Source organism: Tachypleus tridentatus, chromosome 11, assembly GCF_004210375.1.
Source record: "Tachypleus tridentatus isolate NWPU-2018 chromosome 11, ASM421037v1, whole genome shotgun sequence".
In the NCBI taxonomy this organism is placed as follows: domain Eukaryota; kingdom Metazoa; phylum Arthropoda; class Merostomata; order Xiphosura; family Limulidae; genus Tachypleus; species Tachypleus tridentatus.
In genome coordinates this window covers 49,404,389-49,423,721 of record NC_134835.1, presented here as the reverse complement: position 1 = coordinate 49,423,721, position 19,333 = coordinate 49,404,389, and the positions used below count along the sequence as shown (strand labels likewise).

At 33.5% G+C, this 19,333-nt stretch overlaps 1 protein-coding gene across 2 annotated transcripts in view; it reads left to right on the top strand.

The window, feature by feature from the left end:
• LOC143231486 (C-type lectin lectoxin-Lio3-like) overlaps nucleotides 1-18,315 on the top strand; it is a 35,545-nt gene extending 17,230 nt beyond the window's left edge. Inside the window, exons 1-3 of one of the 2 annotated variants that reach the window (XM_076466025.1) lie at nucleotides 9,413-9,765; nucleotides 11,148-11,274; nucleotides 17,650-18,315. In XM_076466025.1, the coding sequence (XP_076322140.1) occupies nucleotides 9,451-9,765; nucleotides 11,148-11,274; nucleotides 17,650-18,017 (810 nt within the window). In that variant the 5' untranslated portion in view covers nucleotides 9,413-9,450 and the 3' untranslated portion in view covers nucleotides 18,018-18,315. Of the gene's footprint in view, nucleotides 1-9,412; nucleotides 9,766-11,147; nucleotides 11,275-17,649 lie in introns of those variants that run through there. The other variant, XM_076466026.1, reaches the window with a different exon arrangement.
• The last annotated feature ends 1,018 nt before the right edge of the window (nucleotides 18,316-19,333 follow it).

Below are 19,333 nucleotides of genomic sequence, written 5' to 3'. Positions count from 1 at the left end.
CAATGGGCTTCAGGTGTGCGTTGTTCGATTTGCACACCTGGTTTGACACATTCGCTGAATAGGAAGAGAGCAGTTACGCCATTTGCACTTCTCATAATATGACGTGAGCACAAAATTCGTCCAACTTACTATTATTTTTGTACGATTGATGATTCTGAAATTTCAAGCAAAATTAAACAGTACGTTAAATATCCAGATATTGCATCTACAATGAAACCAGTACCTCATAGGAATGGCCATCAAGTGTGATATCCACCAAAGAATAGAAAAACAAGTGTTATCCTATGAAGAATACAATGAATCATCGAGTATAAGCCTCTACTGAATCCTGAAAATATGTTTCTGTCCCACACTGAGACTCAAGAAGAATTTTGTAAAAGGAATGAACAAAGGTAGTATTGACTGGGATTTGGAAGAGAATGTAAAGGTCTTGGCTGTATTTGTATCATCAACTGTATCTGTTATTACTTTATCAATTTCTTGAGTTACACGTGTCCAATCCTACTTTTCCTAACATAATACCACTTTTAATATTTTATTTCCATTTTAGTTGGATTTAATATTTATTAATATTTATTATTGGGGTAAATATTACCATAATGTTACCACTTTTTCTGCTACATAAAAACCTGTAAAATAAGGAATTTCCAGAACAAGATCAAACATAACTTTATGTGTGTGTCACTGCAGCATCATTATGACACCAAGCTATGTTCGATCCAAATAGGAAAGCAAGGAAGATTTCTCTGATAAATAAGTAAAAAAAAATTAGCTCAGATCTATGCCTAGGGATTATTACAAAAATGGTATTTGTTGAAACAGACTGAAGATAGAAATTACCTGCATGGAAAAGAACGAAGTTTCCTCAGAAGAAAAACAGTCGTGTATAGGGTCGTCACATGGTCATGGTATGTTTTAATATTTTATCCAGAGAGACCAATATATAGCATGTTTGCTCAGTTATATCTAGTGGATTTATGAGCAATATGTAATATGCTCTTAGGAAAGGAAATGTTATATTTCTTTTGTATATTGCCTGTTTTGTACAGAATGGTTTTAGTTACTCGTCTTTTTCACGAGGTCTTGCGTTAGTCTACACAATCATTTACAAAACAGATTTTCAATAAGAATTAATAACAATATATTTAATATTATGATTATTGTAAAATTTTTAACACCAGTTATTCAATTATTACTATTTACTTTAATTCACTTTAACACAGTTGGAAGACAGCAATTTAGATTTTTTTGTTTCCTTAGGAGGTCAAAAAGTCATAGTTACCTGTATTATAGAGTACTATATTAGTAATTTTAAGAATTTACTAGTTAAAGGAGAAACCCACTTTAATAATATCTTAACTACCTTTCATCTACAACATGCTATGACAACAAGACCTTTCATTTCATTTTAGAATTCCTAAGGCCGGCTGGGATATTATAGCCATAGATTATTCATACCATAAATTGCAAGAATAATAATTATAATGGTGTGAGCTAGATTAGGTAAAATGAGGTCCAGTTATTATCAGTTGTATTTAATTCGTAATACATATATATATAAAATCGTAATAAATTGCAGGGCTAATATTTTCACAAAAAACAATTGTAATTTTAACGCCAAATATTTATTTATTATTATTTAACAAAATCTACTCTAACAAAATGCACTATGATATGAAAATTAAATAACATTTATTTATTGTATTTCGCGCAAAGATACTCGAGTACTATCTGAGCTATAACTTCCTGATTTGAAAATGTTAAACAAGAGGGAATGCATTTATATTAAACACCATTCACTGCCAACTATTGAAATACTAATATAGCAGTTGACGGCCACTTTTATAACATCCCCATGAGATACGAACTATTAAACCTAGGATCCACAGTCAGATTTGGTGATTTAAGGTTAGCACTTAACCTTCACCAATTGTCAAATTATACACAGTAGTGTTCTTGACATTTGTAATATATGATATATTATTTATATAGTACAAATTGTTGATATTTCTTTTCCACATAAACCAAACATTAATACTTTTACTAAATATTCTAAAGCACGATTAAAATTTATTAATATTTTGTCATGTATATTTCTTTATACCTATGTTTTTATCAGCCTTATTGTTCTGTTGCCCTCCAGTAGGCTGGTAGTGTGCCTTGCAACACTAGAAAATGAGTTTCGATACTCATGGTGGTCAGAGCACAGGTAATCCATTGTAGAATTTTGTGCTTAACTACAAACTCACGCACATTGTTTTGTTATGCACCTGGAAAAAGAGGTTATTACATCGCTTAAGTCATAAATATATTTTCTCCGTAGCTTCTGTCCCGTATCGGATATTTGTTTACTATCTATAATTAAAAAGGGCGTTTCGGTTTCTTTAAATTTGTATGATCACCACAGCACCAAGAGCAAAGAACCTAGAATCCTAAAATGTTGCACCTATACTAAAGTGGACTTTGAGAACGTATGTCTGGGTATTATTACTTATCTTATCCACATGCGTGTTTGGATGCGCATGCGGATCTTTTTAATTAGGCAAGAGAGCGGAAAACACATAAAAATGAAGTGGTTCCTTATGCCACAACTTATAGATAAAAATAACATGCGAACAGTTGATATGTACGTGCATATTAGTGTATGTTTGACCGCCATAACTGCAAGAGGAAAGAACATAGAAAACCTAAAGATTTTCACCTATACTTAATGAATTCGATGGTGTACTCCTGATATTATTATTTATTTTATCTTCATGAGTACGAGTGTCTCTTTGATGAGGCAAACTAGCAAAAATCCACATAGAAATGAAGTGATTCTTTATATAGCAACTTTTATACAAAAAACAAGTCCATTTTGATAATAATGCGGTCCAATAACGACTTTTTTATAATGCTGTTTATAGATAAAATTATATTTCAATATGGTTGTTAAAACCCTATGGGCTGAAAGTGTAAAATGAAATGTATTAACTAAAAAATTGAAAGAAATGCTATTTTCTAATTTAATCTCCATAAATTAAAAATGTTTGATTTTCTTATTTAAGTATAAAATTGGATGGATGTTTCTCTTTCAAGTAAAATGTTATGCATCTGGCTTTAGGGACCTCGGCTAGTACAGCGGTAGGTCTACGGATATACAACGCTAAAATCAGGGGTTCGATTCCCTTCGGTGGGCTCAGCAGATATCCCGATATGGTTTTGCTATAAGAAAAACACACACTGGCTCTAGGCTAGACTATTTTACGCTGTGATACTTCTGCTGAAAACTGCATCAAGCATACTGCAACTGGAACATGGTGAAGTGGCATCTGGGAATTTGTACGGAATGGTTTCAATGGGAACGATTGTTGAAAGAGTCACAACTCATCAAGAACTCAGAGAATCAGTTGTCTCAAATGTCGCTTATCATTTTCCTGATTACAAGTTGCTGTATAAAAGAGCCATCCTGGTGCCTTGTTTTCTTTGTTTGTTTTTGAATTTCGCACAAAGCTACCCGAGGGATATCTGTGCAAGCCGTTCCTAATTTAGCAGTGTAAGACTAGAGGGAAGGCAGCTAGTCATCACCACCCAACGCCAACTCTTGGGCTACCCTTTTACCAACGAATAGTGGGATTGATCATCACATTATAACGCCCCCCACGGCTGGGAGGGCGAGCATGTTTGGCGCGACGGGGATGCGAACCCGCGACCTTCAGATTACGAGTCGCACGCCTTAACACGCTTGGCCATGCCGGTCCTCCTGGTGCCAAAAAAATGAAATCAATACCACAAATAGAGTGTTTCTCTCTCAGTTACCTTGCGAACTGCAAAATCATCCATGGGTCTTTATAAAGGGTAGAATGTATTAGTACTATGCAGGAAATATTAACTAGTATTAACTAAGGAGGTCAGTCTAGTCGTTGTCTGATTACACTGGGGAACACTCATTTTGTTGCATTTAAAAAAAAAGACCTTTCTATAGTCAATTTGAGTGTGTTGATTTCAAAGCTGAAGTCGGTTTTTGTCTGCAAGCTACAGATTTTATGCAATTTGACATTTTTATTTATTTTTTAATTTTTCGTTATTATAGGAAATTATAGGAATAGCTTATCAATTTGTTTGTGTATTTTATTCAGGTAGGAATTTGCGTTTGTAACTTTTGCGTTTGTACACTTCATCTGGACGATCTCGTTTAATGCTCCAGCAGTAGTCAGCTATCATACTTTTGTCCCAGCGCCCTTGGTAGCGTTCTTTTATGACCTTTAGGTCTTGGTGGAATCGTTCTCCTTGTTCGTCACTCACAGCCCCCAGGTTGTCAGGGAACTTATCAAGGTGGCTGTTTAAAAAATGAAGCTTGATGCTCATGTTACACCCGAGATCACGAAAAGCGAGGAGCATTCTGTTCACAAGTTCACTGTAGTTCTCCGCCTTATTGTTTCCAAGGAAGTTCTGAACGACTGCCACAAAGGATAACCATGCTGCCTTTTCTAAAGCGGTCATCTTAACAACAAACTGATCATCACGAATTAGGGTTCGAATCTGTGGGCCATCAAACACGCCTGCTTTGATCTTCTCAAATGATAACCCTGGTAAAGCTGTGATGATGTGTTGGAAACATTCACCTTCGGTTTCCAGTGCCTTGACAAATTGCTTCATCAAACCTAATTTGATGTGAAGAGGAGGAAAGATGATCTTATCTCTGCTTACAATTGGGTCTTGTATGATATTTGGCATGCCTGCTTCAAGGGTGTCACGAATAGGCCAGTCCTTCTGGACCCAATGTCTGTCTCGTGCTCGGCTGTCCCACATACAGAGGAAACATAGAAACTTGGTGAAACCTTTCTGTTGTCCAAGAAGAAAGTTGACCATCTTTAAGTCTACACAAATGATCCAATTGTGCTCATGATATTTTAATAAGTCCATGACCATTCTCATATCATCATAGTCTTCCCGCAAATGCACTGAGTGACCGACAGGTACTGCTCCATAAACATTCCAATTATGTAAAAGAACACACTTTAGACTGCGTTTTGAACTGTCTAAAAAAGAGTCTCCATTCAGCAGGACTATAGTAAGGTACACCCAGTTCTTTGAGAAGCCCTTGGATGTCATGGCAGTAAACAAACTGTCTGTCTTCTGAAAAGAAGGTCACTAAAAGCTGGTCACGCTTTCTGAAATATGATGCTTTAACAGAGTGATCAACAAGATTTCTGCCTTGTAATCTTGATGCCAAAAGCTCTGCTGCTTTCTTTGAAAGACCTAAATCCAGCACTAAATCATTCAGTTCAGCCTGAGGAAGAGGCTTGGGGATGGGGAAAGGTTCAGTGTCTGAAGAACAGTTCTCCGATTGTGTACACTTTTCTGACAATTCACTGTCACAACTGTCTTGTTCGCTTGTATCATGTCCAATGTCTTTATCGTCCAATGAAGGCAAGCCTTTGAAAACTGGAACAGGAACTTCTTCAGAGTGCGGAGCAGGCCGAATAGCTGAGGGAATGTTGGAATACGTAATCTTATGTCGGTTTTTTCTTCCCAACACCCGTTGTGTTTACCATGCAGAAATAACAGTCAGCTACATGGTTGGTGGGTTCGCGCCAAATCATTGGAACACCAAAAGGCAGACCATTGCGTTTTCCTTTGGTCCAGTCTCGAAGCATTTCCTCACAATTGTGGCACACAACATGAGGAGCCCATTGCTTGTCTTGATCACCAAGATGAACTTCAAAATATGCCTTGTAGGCACGCTTGACGAACGAGGATATGTTACGTCTCTGACGATTTAGCATCCACATATGTAGCAGAAGGCATCAGGCTTGTTTCTGCAATAATATCTATTTTTGGAAGCCATGTTTGATCTGAAACAAAAGAAGAATGATCAAAATATTAGAAGCTATCTATATATATGGACGTGAAAATGCTTATACATGGTTTACGCAAGTTCACATTTGTACAATTTCATTAACCTCAAATTGCATACAAACTAGAACTTGTAGAGAAAAACTAATTTCAGATTTGAAATCAGCGCCTAAAACTCCTTCAGAATCAGTTAAAATATCCAATGCAACTCAAAGTTACTGAAAAAGTGTTCCCCAGTGTTATTGAAGAAGAAGCAGTATTACACGAAGTACAAGAAATAGTTGATTGATGTTGTCGGCCGCGAAATTTAAAATATGTTTTCGTATAATGCATATTGATGTACAATTTTCTGTGTACATTTTGAAATTAAATTTAAAATTAATACTACATCTCTATAAATTGTTTCTCTAGGTTTCGTTAAACATCTTAAATATACTTTTATAGCGTTCTTTTAATTGCCTAGTAGAACTGAGGAGTTATGAGTATTGTTTTGAGAGATATATGAAGAGACTGTTAATTTTTTTTTCAGATTACTTTTTCCTTTCCTTTACGTTCCTTTCGGATCGCAAGTTCAAAGCTCGAAGCGGGATGACACTATTGAACGAAACTTGTATCTTTAGCTGTGTATGCGTCATCAAAGTATTAGCCAATCCCGTTATACAGTTTCAGAAAGTAAACAAAGCTCTGTAGAAAGGGGGTTCAGTTTAATGGTCGCATTCTCTCTGTGCAGTATCTCAAAATTTTAGACGGTTGTATCATAAGGGTATCTGATCTGTCTGTTTAGTCCATGTATGCATATGGTGTTATTTAGGTTATAAATATCAAACCATATTTCTTGGATATTCCATTTTCAAAACTATTATTCTATTTTTTCCTGATGATTCACTCTAAAATTACTACCAATGAAACGTTGTCGACATTCTTTTATTAAGAAACAAGTTTTCAAACCTTTTTGTTTTTCCAAAGTTCGATTTTTTGGTTTGATGCAGCACGTTCGTTGTTTGGAATGGTTAATGCAACACATTTATCAACGTCGGAAAAAAGAAAAAGTTTTATATTTCCATAATCAATCGGCATTAAGTCGTAAAATTTATGATGGCTCAAGTGTTAGAGGTAGAAGCTGGTAACTATTCTTCCCAATAGTATAACAGTTTAAAATCAAGGACGGCTTGCATGTATAGCCCTCTTGCAATACATTTGAGAAGCAAATAATGTTATAAGTTTGTGTTGATAATGAAATAAAAATTTCAGATGAATCCGCTTTAAAAATAACAAAATTAAATGAACTAAGTCTTCGGTTTCTTTTTCGCTTGGTAAAATAGCTTGCCAAGGTTTTGTTAACATGGAAATACAAGTATCATCAAATGCCACTAGTTCCTTTTCTGTTGGAGTTTTGTATAAATAAGTCTTTTAAACAAATGATAAAAGTAAGTTTTGCTATGATAGGATTTATTGGTTACACTGAGAGATGGACAACAATTGTAATAAACTTACTGAAAGTGAACTAGAATACACCTGTTTCAAATGAAGAACAACCAAGCACCATGAGGAAGAACTCCCACAAGTAAAATGTATAGTAGCCAAAGTGGTATTCAGATATATATATATATAGAAGAATTGTAATGAAAATGTAATATAGTTCATATATATAGATAGAAAAGTTCAGTTGCTTGTTACAACGGCGATTTGTTTGTATTATGTCAAGTAATCACATAAAATATTTAATTCGAGAAATTCAAAAAAAAAGATTAAAATAATTTGTTTAGCTGTCTGATTTTCATTTACCTGAAAATATACCGAAAAGTGTATTTTTTCATTAGGTATTCAAAAACGTAGACCGATTTTTAATTGAACAACATTCCAAGAAATTATGTTTGGTTGGATGACTTTGTTTTACCCTAATTCAGACAATGGTACCAGCATTGTTGAAGTACATTACATGTAGAATATTCACCATTTCCCAGATTTTTGTGAAATCCGCTCAGACAATGAGCCAGATTCTCTCTGTGTTTGTTTTTGATGGAAACGAAGTAAAATTGAAAGCTAACCTGCAGATGTAAAGTATCAAAATGTCCAAGGTCTTACAAATATAACTGGTGTAGGTACGATCATGATGGAACACTAGTTGCTCAAAATTATCCGTTAGAGAGGTCAAAGAAAAGTAGGTCTGCGAACAATAACAGCAAATTCACGAAGATTTGCCTTAAAATGGAGAAGAGAGTGAAGATTATAAGGCTCGTAGCAAATCACAACAATGAAAAGGATTGTTTGTTTTGGAATTTCGCACAAAGCTATTCGAGGGCTATTTGTGCTAGCCTTCCCTAATTTAGCAGTGTAAGACTAGAGGGAAGGCAGTTAGACATCACCACCCACCCCCAACTCCTGGGCTACTCTTGTAGCAACGAATAGTGGGATTGACCGTCACATTATAACGCCCCCACGACTGGGAAGGCGAGCATGTTTAGCATAAAAGGAGTGAAGAATACTAAAATAATACCAAACTTGCAGGACAATAGCCTGCGAGTAGTCCACTTTGGTAGGATAAAAACACTTTAATGACTACTAGCATCAAAGAAACCAGCACGGTAAAGTGATCCCTGGACAGAATGGATATTTAAAAAAATCCCTCTTTGGAACAGTGGCATGTCTGCGGACTTACAACGGTGGAAACTGTTCCGATACTCTTGGGAGGCATAACACAAATAGCCTATTGTGTAGCTTGCGCTTAACTACAAGAAAGTTAACGGATATTTAAAAATAACTTAAAATACATGTTATAAATGAGAATCGAGTTATTCAGTAAGGTTACGCTAAAGGTGTAAATCAGAGAAATTAAGTTACAGTAAATGCACAAAGATGTCCATAAAACTAATTGTAATAATCAAGAATTAGAGTTGACTGGTGACTGTTTAAGCTCAGATGAAGGTCCTTGTTTTAGGTGCCATAGAAGACAAATTACCGTTTCTTATTTATTCTACATATTTCGCAGCCCATTGCTACTATCTTTACGGTTGCACTTACGACACCTTTGTTAGAGTTCAGACCATAATTTAAAAATAGCCAAGGGACTAATGAATAAAGTTCACACTTACTTAACAGTGTATACCTTTTGTCTTGCTTACGTACAAAGTATGGTTAAGTATAAGTAAACTGTAATAACTTTTGTACTTTGGGGTTTTTAATTTTCTTAGCTATAAAAATTTTAGTGTTCATATTTTGACTCTATCATTCACCTGACTTTCAATTAAAAAGTACAAAATTAAGCAATGGACTCTTTGTGCTCTATTAAGCGCGAAAACCAAAAACCTGATTTTTAGTTTTATAAGTCTTCAAATTTATCGTTAACTTAACTGGAGGGTTTGTTTTGGCTTGTTTGTCTCAATACGTAGCGTGACTAACCATACGGATTAATTCTCACGACCATTGATGGGTAATTTTCGTTACTACAGTATATAGAAATGTATAGCTTATAGTTACCCCGACAACAGAAGTTTGTTGAGTTTTCAATATATATATATATATACACATATATATAAACACAGATAGCCAAGAGATTTATAAATAACATCTTACATCTTCATTTGTGGATTTCTTTCCTTCTGATTAATAAGGATGGGAAGCTCATTAAAGTTACCTGAGAATGAAAGTTTTACAATATTAATTTTCTTAGCGCTTGTCTGTCACTTAGTTGTAGCAGTTAAAGATGCAAGATTTATTAAATTAGCAATCAATCGTCTGCAAACAATTGGGCACGAAGGTTCTGGTCAAGGTGCTTTTAACAGTGTACAATGTAGTAGTCTTTGTGCAAGAAATAACATCTGCCTGGGTGTTAACTATAACGGTCAATCTGCTCTCTGCCAGATGTTGAACACCATTTCAGAACAAGACTTCCAAAGTCAAGTTGACGCCAATGTGTTTGCTAGAATAGTAAGTAGAAAATCGTTAACATGTTCCATGATTAATTTTCTCACTAGTGATACTTAACATGCATTCAAATAAAGTAATTTTCCTGATATTATGTGTGAACGATAGTCCAGTCATTATAACTTAAAGCTAATAAGTAATAGGTCTGCAATATTTTCTTCAGGCAGTTGAAATATTTTCGCAAACATTCTTGTATTACACAGACAATCTAAAGTTAATCATTCCACAGTACGTACAATGCCTGTATTTTAAAACTGTTGCTCATAAAATACATATATTTAAGCTAAGGTATAATAAGACAGTCCGTCATTATATGCTATTATTATTAGAGAGCTGAGATTTTATCTTGGAAAAACAATTCATAGCTAGATGTCACTTATAACTTAGATTATTTACTACTTTTTTTAAAAACATTACCAATGCCTTCTTGAGCATAAATATCAATTGTACACATGATTATCTCGATATGAACGAACATAGACACAGCTGACCGATGAACCTACATATATAATTATTTTTAGCTTGCTGACACATAATAAGTAACAATAAGTTTGATTTGTTTTTGAATTTCGTGTAAAGCTACACGAAGGTTATATTGCTAGCTGTCCTTAATTTAGTAGTGTAATACTAGAGAGTTTGTTTGTTTGGAATTTCGCGCAAAGCTACTCAAGGACTATCTGCGCTAGCCGTCCCTAATTTAGCAGTGTAACACCAGAGGTAAGGCAGCTAGTCATCTCTACTCACTGCCAACTCTTGGGCTGCTCTTTTACCAGCAAATAGTAGGGTAGACCGTCACATTATAACACCCCTACCGTTGAGAGGGCGAGCATGTTTGGTGTGATGGAGATTCTAACCCGCAACCCTTAGCTTACGAGTCGAACACCTTAATCACCTGTCCATGCCGGGCCATAATGATAAGTGCGTAGTTAATCCATACTTCGTTCAATCCTTATCACGCTGTATAAATACACAGGCATTTGTTTCCATGTTTCACAGAACAAAGTTAGTTGTATGTTCATTGCATTATTATAAAAACTGTGGAAACGCAAGTAGGCAAAAGGAATGATAGGAATTACGTTTTAGAAGAACTCCAAAGAAGTGTAAAGAAATATTAGTGATAAAATTCAAGCTAAGAATGAAAATTAAGAATATTCAAGATACTGTATAAAATTATTGCTAAACAAGAAAGTGGGGTAGTACTTTAAAAATATTCTCAGTATGAAATTGTAATATTCTACCAATATAATTGAACTAAATTAGCAAGTTTCGTTCTTGAAATTGTTACAATCACTGTTTAATTTCACAGAAATGATGTATGAATACAACTTTTGTATAAGTTCCTTGCAAAAGTAAAGTAATCGTTTTTTTATTCTTCTGAATTTTAGATAACTTGTGTTGATGATCCTTGTGTGAATGGTGGAACATGCCAAGACCTTCCCGCTGCACCTGATGTTTACCTTCGTTTTGGTTGTTACTGTCTACAAGAATTTTCTGGGACTCGCTGTGAAATTGGTGAGTTCTACTATCGTTTTCTGTAGACTTTTTGGATGTTTAGAGTAAAATTCTGTTACAATTCTTATGTTAAACGAAAACCAATGAGCTTATTTGTAGATTTATAAAAATTACGATCTGCTAACTTTTCATTTTTATTCTTCAGTTTGTGGTTAGTTGTTTTGTGTTTAAGTACTTTAGATGTCGTGGCAGTTTTTTAGTGTTCAGTAAAATGATTCGGAATAAGTCACCAGTAAAATTTTAAAATTTAAAACGATATTTTATTTAATATTACTGCAAGTATATATTGTACAACATAAGAAGAAAAAAACATTTAAAATTTTATCATTTTATCAGAACAAGGTAGAAAAATAGACTCTATATCCTAGAGTCATTCATTGACCGGAAAACAAAATGATTCCTCAAATGCTCGCCAGTGAACATTTGGTAAAAGGGATTTTACACTTCACATGCAACTTAAATTTAAATCTAAATATCGTTATTACGAAAAAATAACAGCCTGACACTGATTCTGTTTGCTCAAAATCAGTATTGATAGGTTTATGAGATATTCTCATCTGTTCGTCAGAGAAAGCATTTCCAAGATCAATATTAACGTATGGAATAATAACACGAAACATGATATGTGTGTTTAAGAGAAATCTTTAACTATGTGAAGGATAAGGGATGGTGTTTACATTTAAAAAAAAATTTAATAGTTTTAGTTGTCCCAAAACATTATGTTATGTCTTAAAAGATCATTTCAAGCATGTTTACTGGAAGTAAAGGTAAACCATTTCATTCAATCAGTCCTGTTCTTTTTAATAAATATATTGACCAGGTGATGTGAGGTGAGCATTATAACAAATCAGTTTAAAGTCAGAGATCAATGTATCAGTATATGACGTATCAAACAGTAGCAGAATTCCGTTCCTATAATGTGTAACTATAATAGTACCATGCCGCTAGAAGTAGATAGAGATCAGAACACCCAATAATGGTTACTCTTGTCAGTACAACACTTCCTTTATGTTACAATAATTAAATAAAGCTTGGTCTTATTTTGAGTATATCTCTAAATGAGTATACGTGTATTGACTGACAGCATTATGAAGAGACCTTCATTGTGAAATAAACTTTGCTCTGAATGTATCACTGTAAACAAACTGTTTTGTAGTTACCTGTGTGCAAAATGAACCTCACTGGACGTCTGGTAATCAGACTTGTATTGTAAAGACCGTTACTAATATAATATAGATCTGATATGGCGGCCCGACATGGCCAAGCGTATTAAGGCGTTCGATTCGTAATCCGAGAGTCGCCGGTTCGCATCCCGGCCGCACCAAACATACTCGCCCTTTCAGCTGTGATGGCGTCATAAGGTGACGGTCACTCCTACTATTCGTTGGTAAAAGAGTAGCCCAAGAGTTGATGGTGGGTGGTGATGACTAGCTGCCTTTCCTCTAGTCTTACACTGCTAATTTAGGGACGGTTAGCGCAGATAGCTCTCGAGTAGCTTTGCGCGAAATTCAAAACAAAACAAACAAAGAAAGATCTGATGTGTTGCCTATTTTGAACATCTGATTGAGTCATGGACTAAATAGTTACTCTATATTGGTTTGCTTGTGTTACTGATAACATTTTTAGGTGTCTGTGCAATAATACCATCGGTTTGAAAGCGGTTTCCATTCTCAGACACTTTTCGCCAACTTATATTAACAAAAGATGTAACTGACCAATTTATACTCGTGTCATGGGTCACCACATAAGTAAAACATCCATATTTCTTCTTTGAGGTTTATTGATTGTGTGAGAACCATATATATACTGTAGTAGCTTGATTATTTGCCCATTATCAAATAAGCGAATATTACTCTTACGAAAGTGTTTCTTTTAAGATATTTTGTATGAAAATTGTTGTAACTTGTTAATGGTTTGAAATTCAGTACTGTGCAAAAGTATTGGAAGAAGAAAATATTTTGTCATTCTTTGCATATTATGAAGCTAATTTTTCCAAGTCATTACAGAATGTATATTTCAATACTATGATAATGTTTCATTGATTCCTATTGAGAACTGAATGAGCCAAGGCGAAAAAACTTATCGTTCTTTAGAATTTCCGTATACTTGTACCAAGGGCATGTTATAAGGGTTTTGTTTGAATTAACATACTGGTCAAATTTAGGGTCTGAAATAACTGCAAAGAGCTCGCATGTGGTAAAGAAATCAGTTTAATAGTACACGACAAAGAAACTTTTATAAAAACAGTGTTAACACTATATATTAAGTTTTGTTGTCATGTCACGGCCAAAAAAGGTAGAGATGTATCAGTAGAGCAGACAGTTTGCTTAAAAGATTTTATGTAACGCTGGTTAGACTCTCTGATAAACTGCTGCAGACTTGAAATGCTCCCCCACCACTGTCAAGCACACCCTAGATTATGAAACCGAGACAGGTAAACTTGAAAATAGGAAAAGGAAGAGAACGAACATATCAATTCAGGGATACTAATGTTAAGTATCTTTGTTTATGCAGGCTTTGGGATATAAATAAGATTGTCACTGATATTCAGCATGAGATAAACGACCTTGTATCTAGAAAACTTAATGAGAATGGAATATTTGGCCGTGTAACAGTTAAAAACCTTTATTTTGATATCCAAATATTGTCAATAGACTGAAATTTGTTAAAGAGTAAAAAACTGGACTGTTGATGATTGGAAAGGAGTGTTATAGATGGATGAGTCCAAGTTTGAAGTACATGGTTCAAACCTGTATGCCTGACAGAAAAAAAAAAGTTGAAAGGTACTTACCTCAATGCATAGCACCTACCATGAAGCATGGGAAGAAATGTGATGTTTCGGGGGTGATTTTCTAATGAGGTGACAGGAGATAAATTAATATAATAATGAACCAGAGTTCAAGTACCATCAGATACTGATCCGTCATAGAATACGCAGTAGGTTACGTATTATTGGTAAATGATTCTACTACCAGAAAGATAATGACCCTAAGCACTCATTCAATCTATGCAGCAGTTACTTAGCTAAGAAAAAATCTGCAAAAATGATGCAATGACCCCCAAGGAGCCCCGATTGAGTAGATCTGTGATTTAATACATCAGAAAACTTGGCAAATCAAAAGTTATTTCCATGAAAACATTAAACGGGTGTATTAGGGAAAAATCCCAAAGGACACCGATTAAATATGTTGCAACAATATCAAAAGACTGTCTGCAGTTATTAAAGCAAAAGCAGTCTCACAAGATAATAATTGTTTGCTCAACTCAAACACCTCCAGTGAATTTCTGTTGTGCTAAATCTGAAGATTAATAAACTTTTTGTCTCACCCGAAATTTACCTTCCATTGTTCTTTGAAAGTAGCCTGAAATCTAATTTCTACATCATCCAAAAAAATATTAGTTTCAAACAATAATAACTACGGTATACACACACACACACACATATATATATATATATATGTATATACATGTATAATATCATATAAATGATCTATAATTTCATTTCAGATTACATAATTCATTTTCCTGTCTCTGGTTAGCTTGATAATCATCCGTGTTGGTGGTTACATTATTTATAACAATGCCATAATTCGAATATTATGAAATACAATTATCCTTTAACTGTTTCAACGTTGCAGAAAACTCAAATTCATTCTATTTGTAAACGTGTAATGATTTATCATTTTATTTCTTCTAATATTGTCTTTCATTCTTCATTCTAAGGGTATAGATAAAATGTCATAGACAAAATGTTCTAAGGTGAATGTCTAGATTTTACTTTTTAAAATTGGAGCAATGCAGATGAAGCTATTGAAGAGAAAGTTAAGAAAATACAAGTAAAAATATCCATCTGACTAGCTGGACGATCAGACTTTGGTACAATAGTTTGTACAACCAGTTTCACTAGAAACATGTCACAGTTTCTCCTTAAAAATAATAGCAAAAATTCAAGGTAAAAAAATATACATATATAAATACATGTATGCAACCTATGAGATCCAGAGATTATTTAGTTTATTTTTGTTATTCTGCATGGCAACAATCAAATTTTAGATAAATAACAATAGATATACAACCAAAATGCTCTGAAACTAATAACAGGTCAGCGGAATGTTTTCAGACTTGCAATGGTGACATTCAGTGTTTGGTTCCCCATGGTGGTTAGAACACAGTTGCCTCATTGGGTAGCTTTGCAATAACTAATGATAAACACTGGCTTCCCCTACTGTGTTAGTTCTATCTTACCGTTGTAAAATATATACCTCCAGTTTTCTTTCTTTCTTTACGGTGCTTTTCAGTAGTTCAGACTAAAATCTGTTATTTGACTAAACTATTATATTTAAAACACGTGAAGTTAGATTGAATTGTCCGCTTCAAGATTTAATATTAAAGTAATTTTAATAATTTTACTCACCTTTTAGGGGTAACACTGAGGGAGCGTAGTTCAAACCTATAACATATTAATGATACATTTGATACTAAACCTGAGAAAAAACATCGTATCTTCTTCCTAAGAAATACTTTAAATGTGATAATACTGGCTTCTTCCATAAAGTCAAATATAATTATTGTGAATATTTTTTGCTTAGGGACAATAAATTAGAGTAGAGAGCATATGAGACTATGCATGTAAATAAGTTTTTCTTACTGTATGCATAGTTAAAATATATAACTTTTTAAGTCAAAAGTCACATGTAAATAACAGAAAAGTGAAGGAAATATTAACCAGTGATGACGAGAAACCAACCTGTAGAGAAATATATATGTAAAAACGTCTCGTTTGGGTTGAGAAGATTTTATATTTGTTTAAAAGTGTTATGCATGGTAATTGTACTAAATAACATTATTTTGTATAACAGACCTATATTAAATTAGCTGAACACTAGAAAATTGTTGTTTTGTGAATATTATTCCGATTTTGTTTGAACAATATATGTGTGTTTTGAGTTATAGTGAACTAGGTTAATGTATCTAAGTGGCAGATTGTACTGAACAATTTCTCACGAAAGTAGTGACTTCTCAGCCAAAGGTACTGATAAATCTGTGAAATATGATTTTTACAAGCAATTATATATCATGCATAGGTATAGTCCAACAAGGAATTAAATAAACAATGTAAGATCTTTAAAGCATAGAATATTGGCATCATAAAGAGCATGAGCAGCCTTCACTGCTCTGGCGGTGGGTGGTGATAACTAGCTGCCCTCCCTCTAGTTTTACACTGCTAAATTAGGGACGGCTAGCACAGATACTCCTCGTGTATCTTTGCGCGATATTAAAAAAACAAACAAACTAACTAACTTTACTGCCCACCGCAAGTAGATATTATCTTCTCAGTAATGCAGTCACTGGATGCACATTCCTGGACATGGTGGTGAAATCTGGATGCACATTCCTGGACATGGTGGTGAAATCTACTCTTCTTGTAGTTGAAAGTTGATGATGTCATGATCTCATGTTTCTTCTAGCTAAATAAAACACCACTTGAATTAGTATTCTGTGTTCGTGAGGTATTGGACAGCGTCCTACTTGACTTATGGATTTACCATGACGGGTAATCAACTTCGTTGTTGTATTATACGGTTTATCTCACAGATCCTTTTAGGGTGCAGCACACAATTCCTAACGGTGTACATGTCAGTGTGTTTGACATATTGCAAAGCCACCTGCACGATTTCACAGAGGTCTACAAAAGTAACGTGGAAGCATGCACTTTACAGCATGTTGTTATCTCTTAAGTTATATTAAGTTTTTGGATGTCTACAGCCATTTATAGACATTCTATTTTAGTGAATGATTTTCTACAACTTTATAAAGTTGTCTACAGAAACTAAAACTCAGTTTAATAGATGTTATGTATATATATATATATAGCTATAGATATTGAAAATACTAACCAATATCTTGCTATGCATAAGATATGCTCAACGAATAGCAGTCGAAATTTAAATAAAAGTGATAAGATGGTAACGTAAGTTGTGATGAAAAGCAAAAATATATTTCTATATTTATCACAAAGTACAAATTATTTTGTAAATATTTAGCAGGCTGTAAATTTGCTATAACATTTTGTGTTTTAACTCTTAATTACGCTTTGTGATATTTTAAATATTAAATAAGTTATTTTAATACACTTATCTATCTCCTATTTGAAATAAGGCGTCTGTGCTCTTTATTTTTGAGAATATTAATAATGATTATAAAAATGTACGATTATACAAACTGACCTGTGACTTCACTTAAAGAATTGGTAATTATTTCATATTAAAACTATTATGTGGAGAAAGCTCAGCGTTGTTTTCTCTATTAAATGTCAATTTCCAAAATGCATATTTGATATAAAATAATAATATAACAGCATTATTTTTATTTCAGCGCCCCCTGGTTATAAATTTCACGGCGGATCGTACTTCAAATTTTTTAATACAGCAACAAAAACGACAGACGCAATAAATACCTGTAAGGCCGACGGTGGTGACCTTGCTCAAATACCGGATCAAGCTACTTTGGATTTTTTACGATTCCAGCTGGTTAGTACGAGTTTAACTAACATCTGGATTGGGCTAAAGAAAGAAAACGATGTGTGGATTTACCCATCAACAGGATTTAGCAACTGGCATGGAAACGAGCCGTCAGGGGATGGTGTGTGTGTGGAAATACTTGTGATGAGTGACTACACTTACAATGACATAAACTGTAATAACTTACGTAATTTTATTTGTGAAATTCAAATACCAGAGTAAAGATATAAACTCAATAATGTTCAGTCATCTGTTTGATCTAAACAGAAACAAAGTAATTGCAACAGTTGCGTAATAACATGTGACAATGCATGAAGTAGTTTATTTACACGTCATGTTTTTTATAATCTCAGTAACTTATGCATTTCATAATTAGATAATCATAATGAATAATTAAATAGATTAAAAACCTACTTGAAAAGAACCATCTAGAACTGGTTAAGGTGCAGATCTTTTGATGAACGAAAAATATACGTACAATAACTTATGCTGTAATAATGTACGTAATTATACTTGTAAAATTCAAGGACATGTAGAAGCGGTTGTTTTGAATTTAAAAATGTAAGAATATTTCCATACAAATCAAAAGTATTTATTTAATAATATTTGCAACGAAATGGAAGCGGTCTGATGTATTTTAATAAAACTTGTTAACAAATTCGGTACTTGTTTTCAATTTTGTAATATACACAATTCAGTATTTGATAATCGTAATATATATTAAAATAAAACGCATAAGTATCAAAAAAAGAAATATGAAAAATGTTTTCTATATTCCAAACCAAAATAGGGTTTATAAAAAAAATCTTAATCAACCAGTGACATTAAGAACTAATCGATAGGGAGAAAACTAAATTAAAATTGTGGAAATAACTATGTATAATTATAAAAGCAAAAATAAAATGTGGAGAAATACATAAAGAAGAAATAATACGAATAAGTTAATTTAAATTTCTTTAATGAAATATGATATAATCTTAATACATATTTAACAAGTAATGTTTTGAAAAGAGAAAAAAACAAACTGTATCGCGTTTTTCAATTTGATAACTCTTTAAGCGTGAGCGACAATAATCGATATTTAAGTAACATAAAAGCACACAACTAAAAATAGAAGACTTTCTGTGTTCGTTTATTGTAACAGTTTATTCCTTCGACCATGTGAACTTTACAGAAATCATCGTGAAATGCAAAGTGAGTGTAAATGATTATCCCAACCCTTCACTGTAGGTTTATATACATAATACAGTTATTATTTGTTTAAAATATAGCTGTTAAGTAGGATGCTGTAAGTATGCAATATTGTGCACTTTGTAAACCACTGAATAAATTGAGATGAAATAAGTAAAAAGGTTGAATATATTTAGATGTGTGTGTGTGTGACGTAATGTATTTCAATTTTCCATATAAAGTATATTAAATATACGTTTGTAAATTTTTTGTTTAATTTATGCAATCAGTGATTCTGTGAGTATTATTTCCTAGCACTTGTGTATAATATCAAAATAATTTAAATCTTAATTTGTTTATAACTGTGT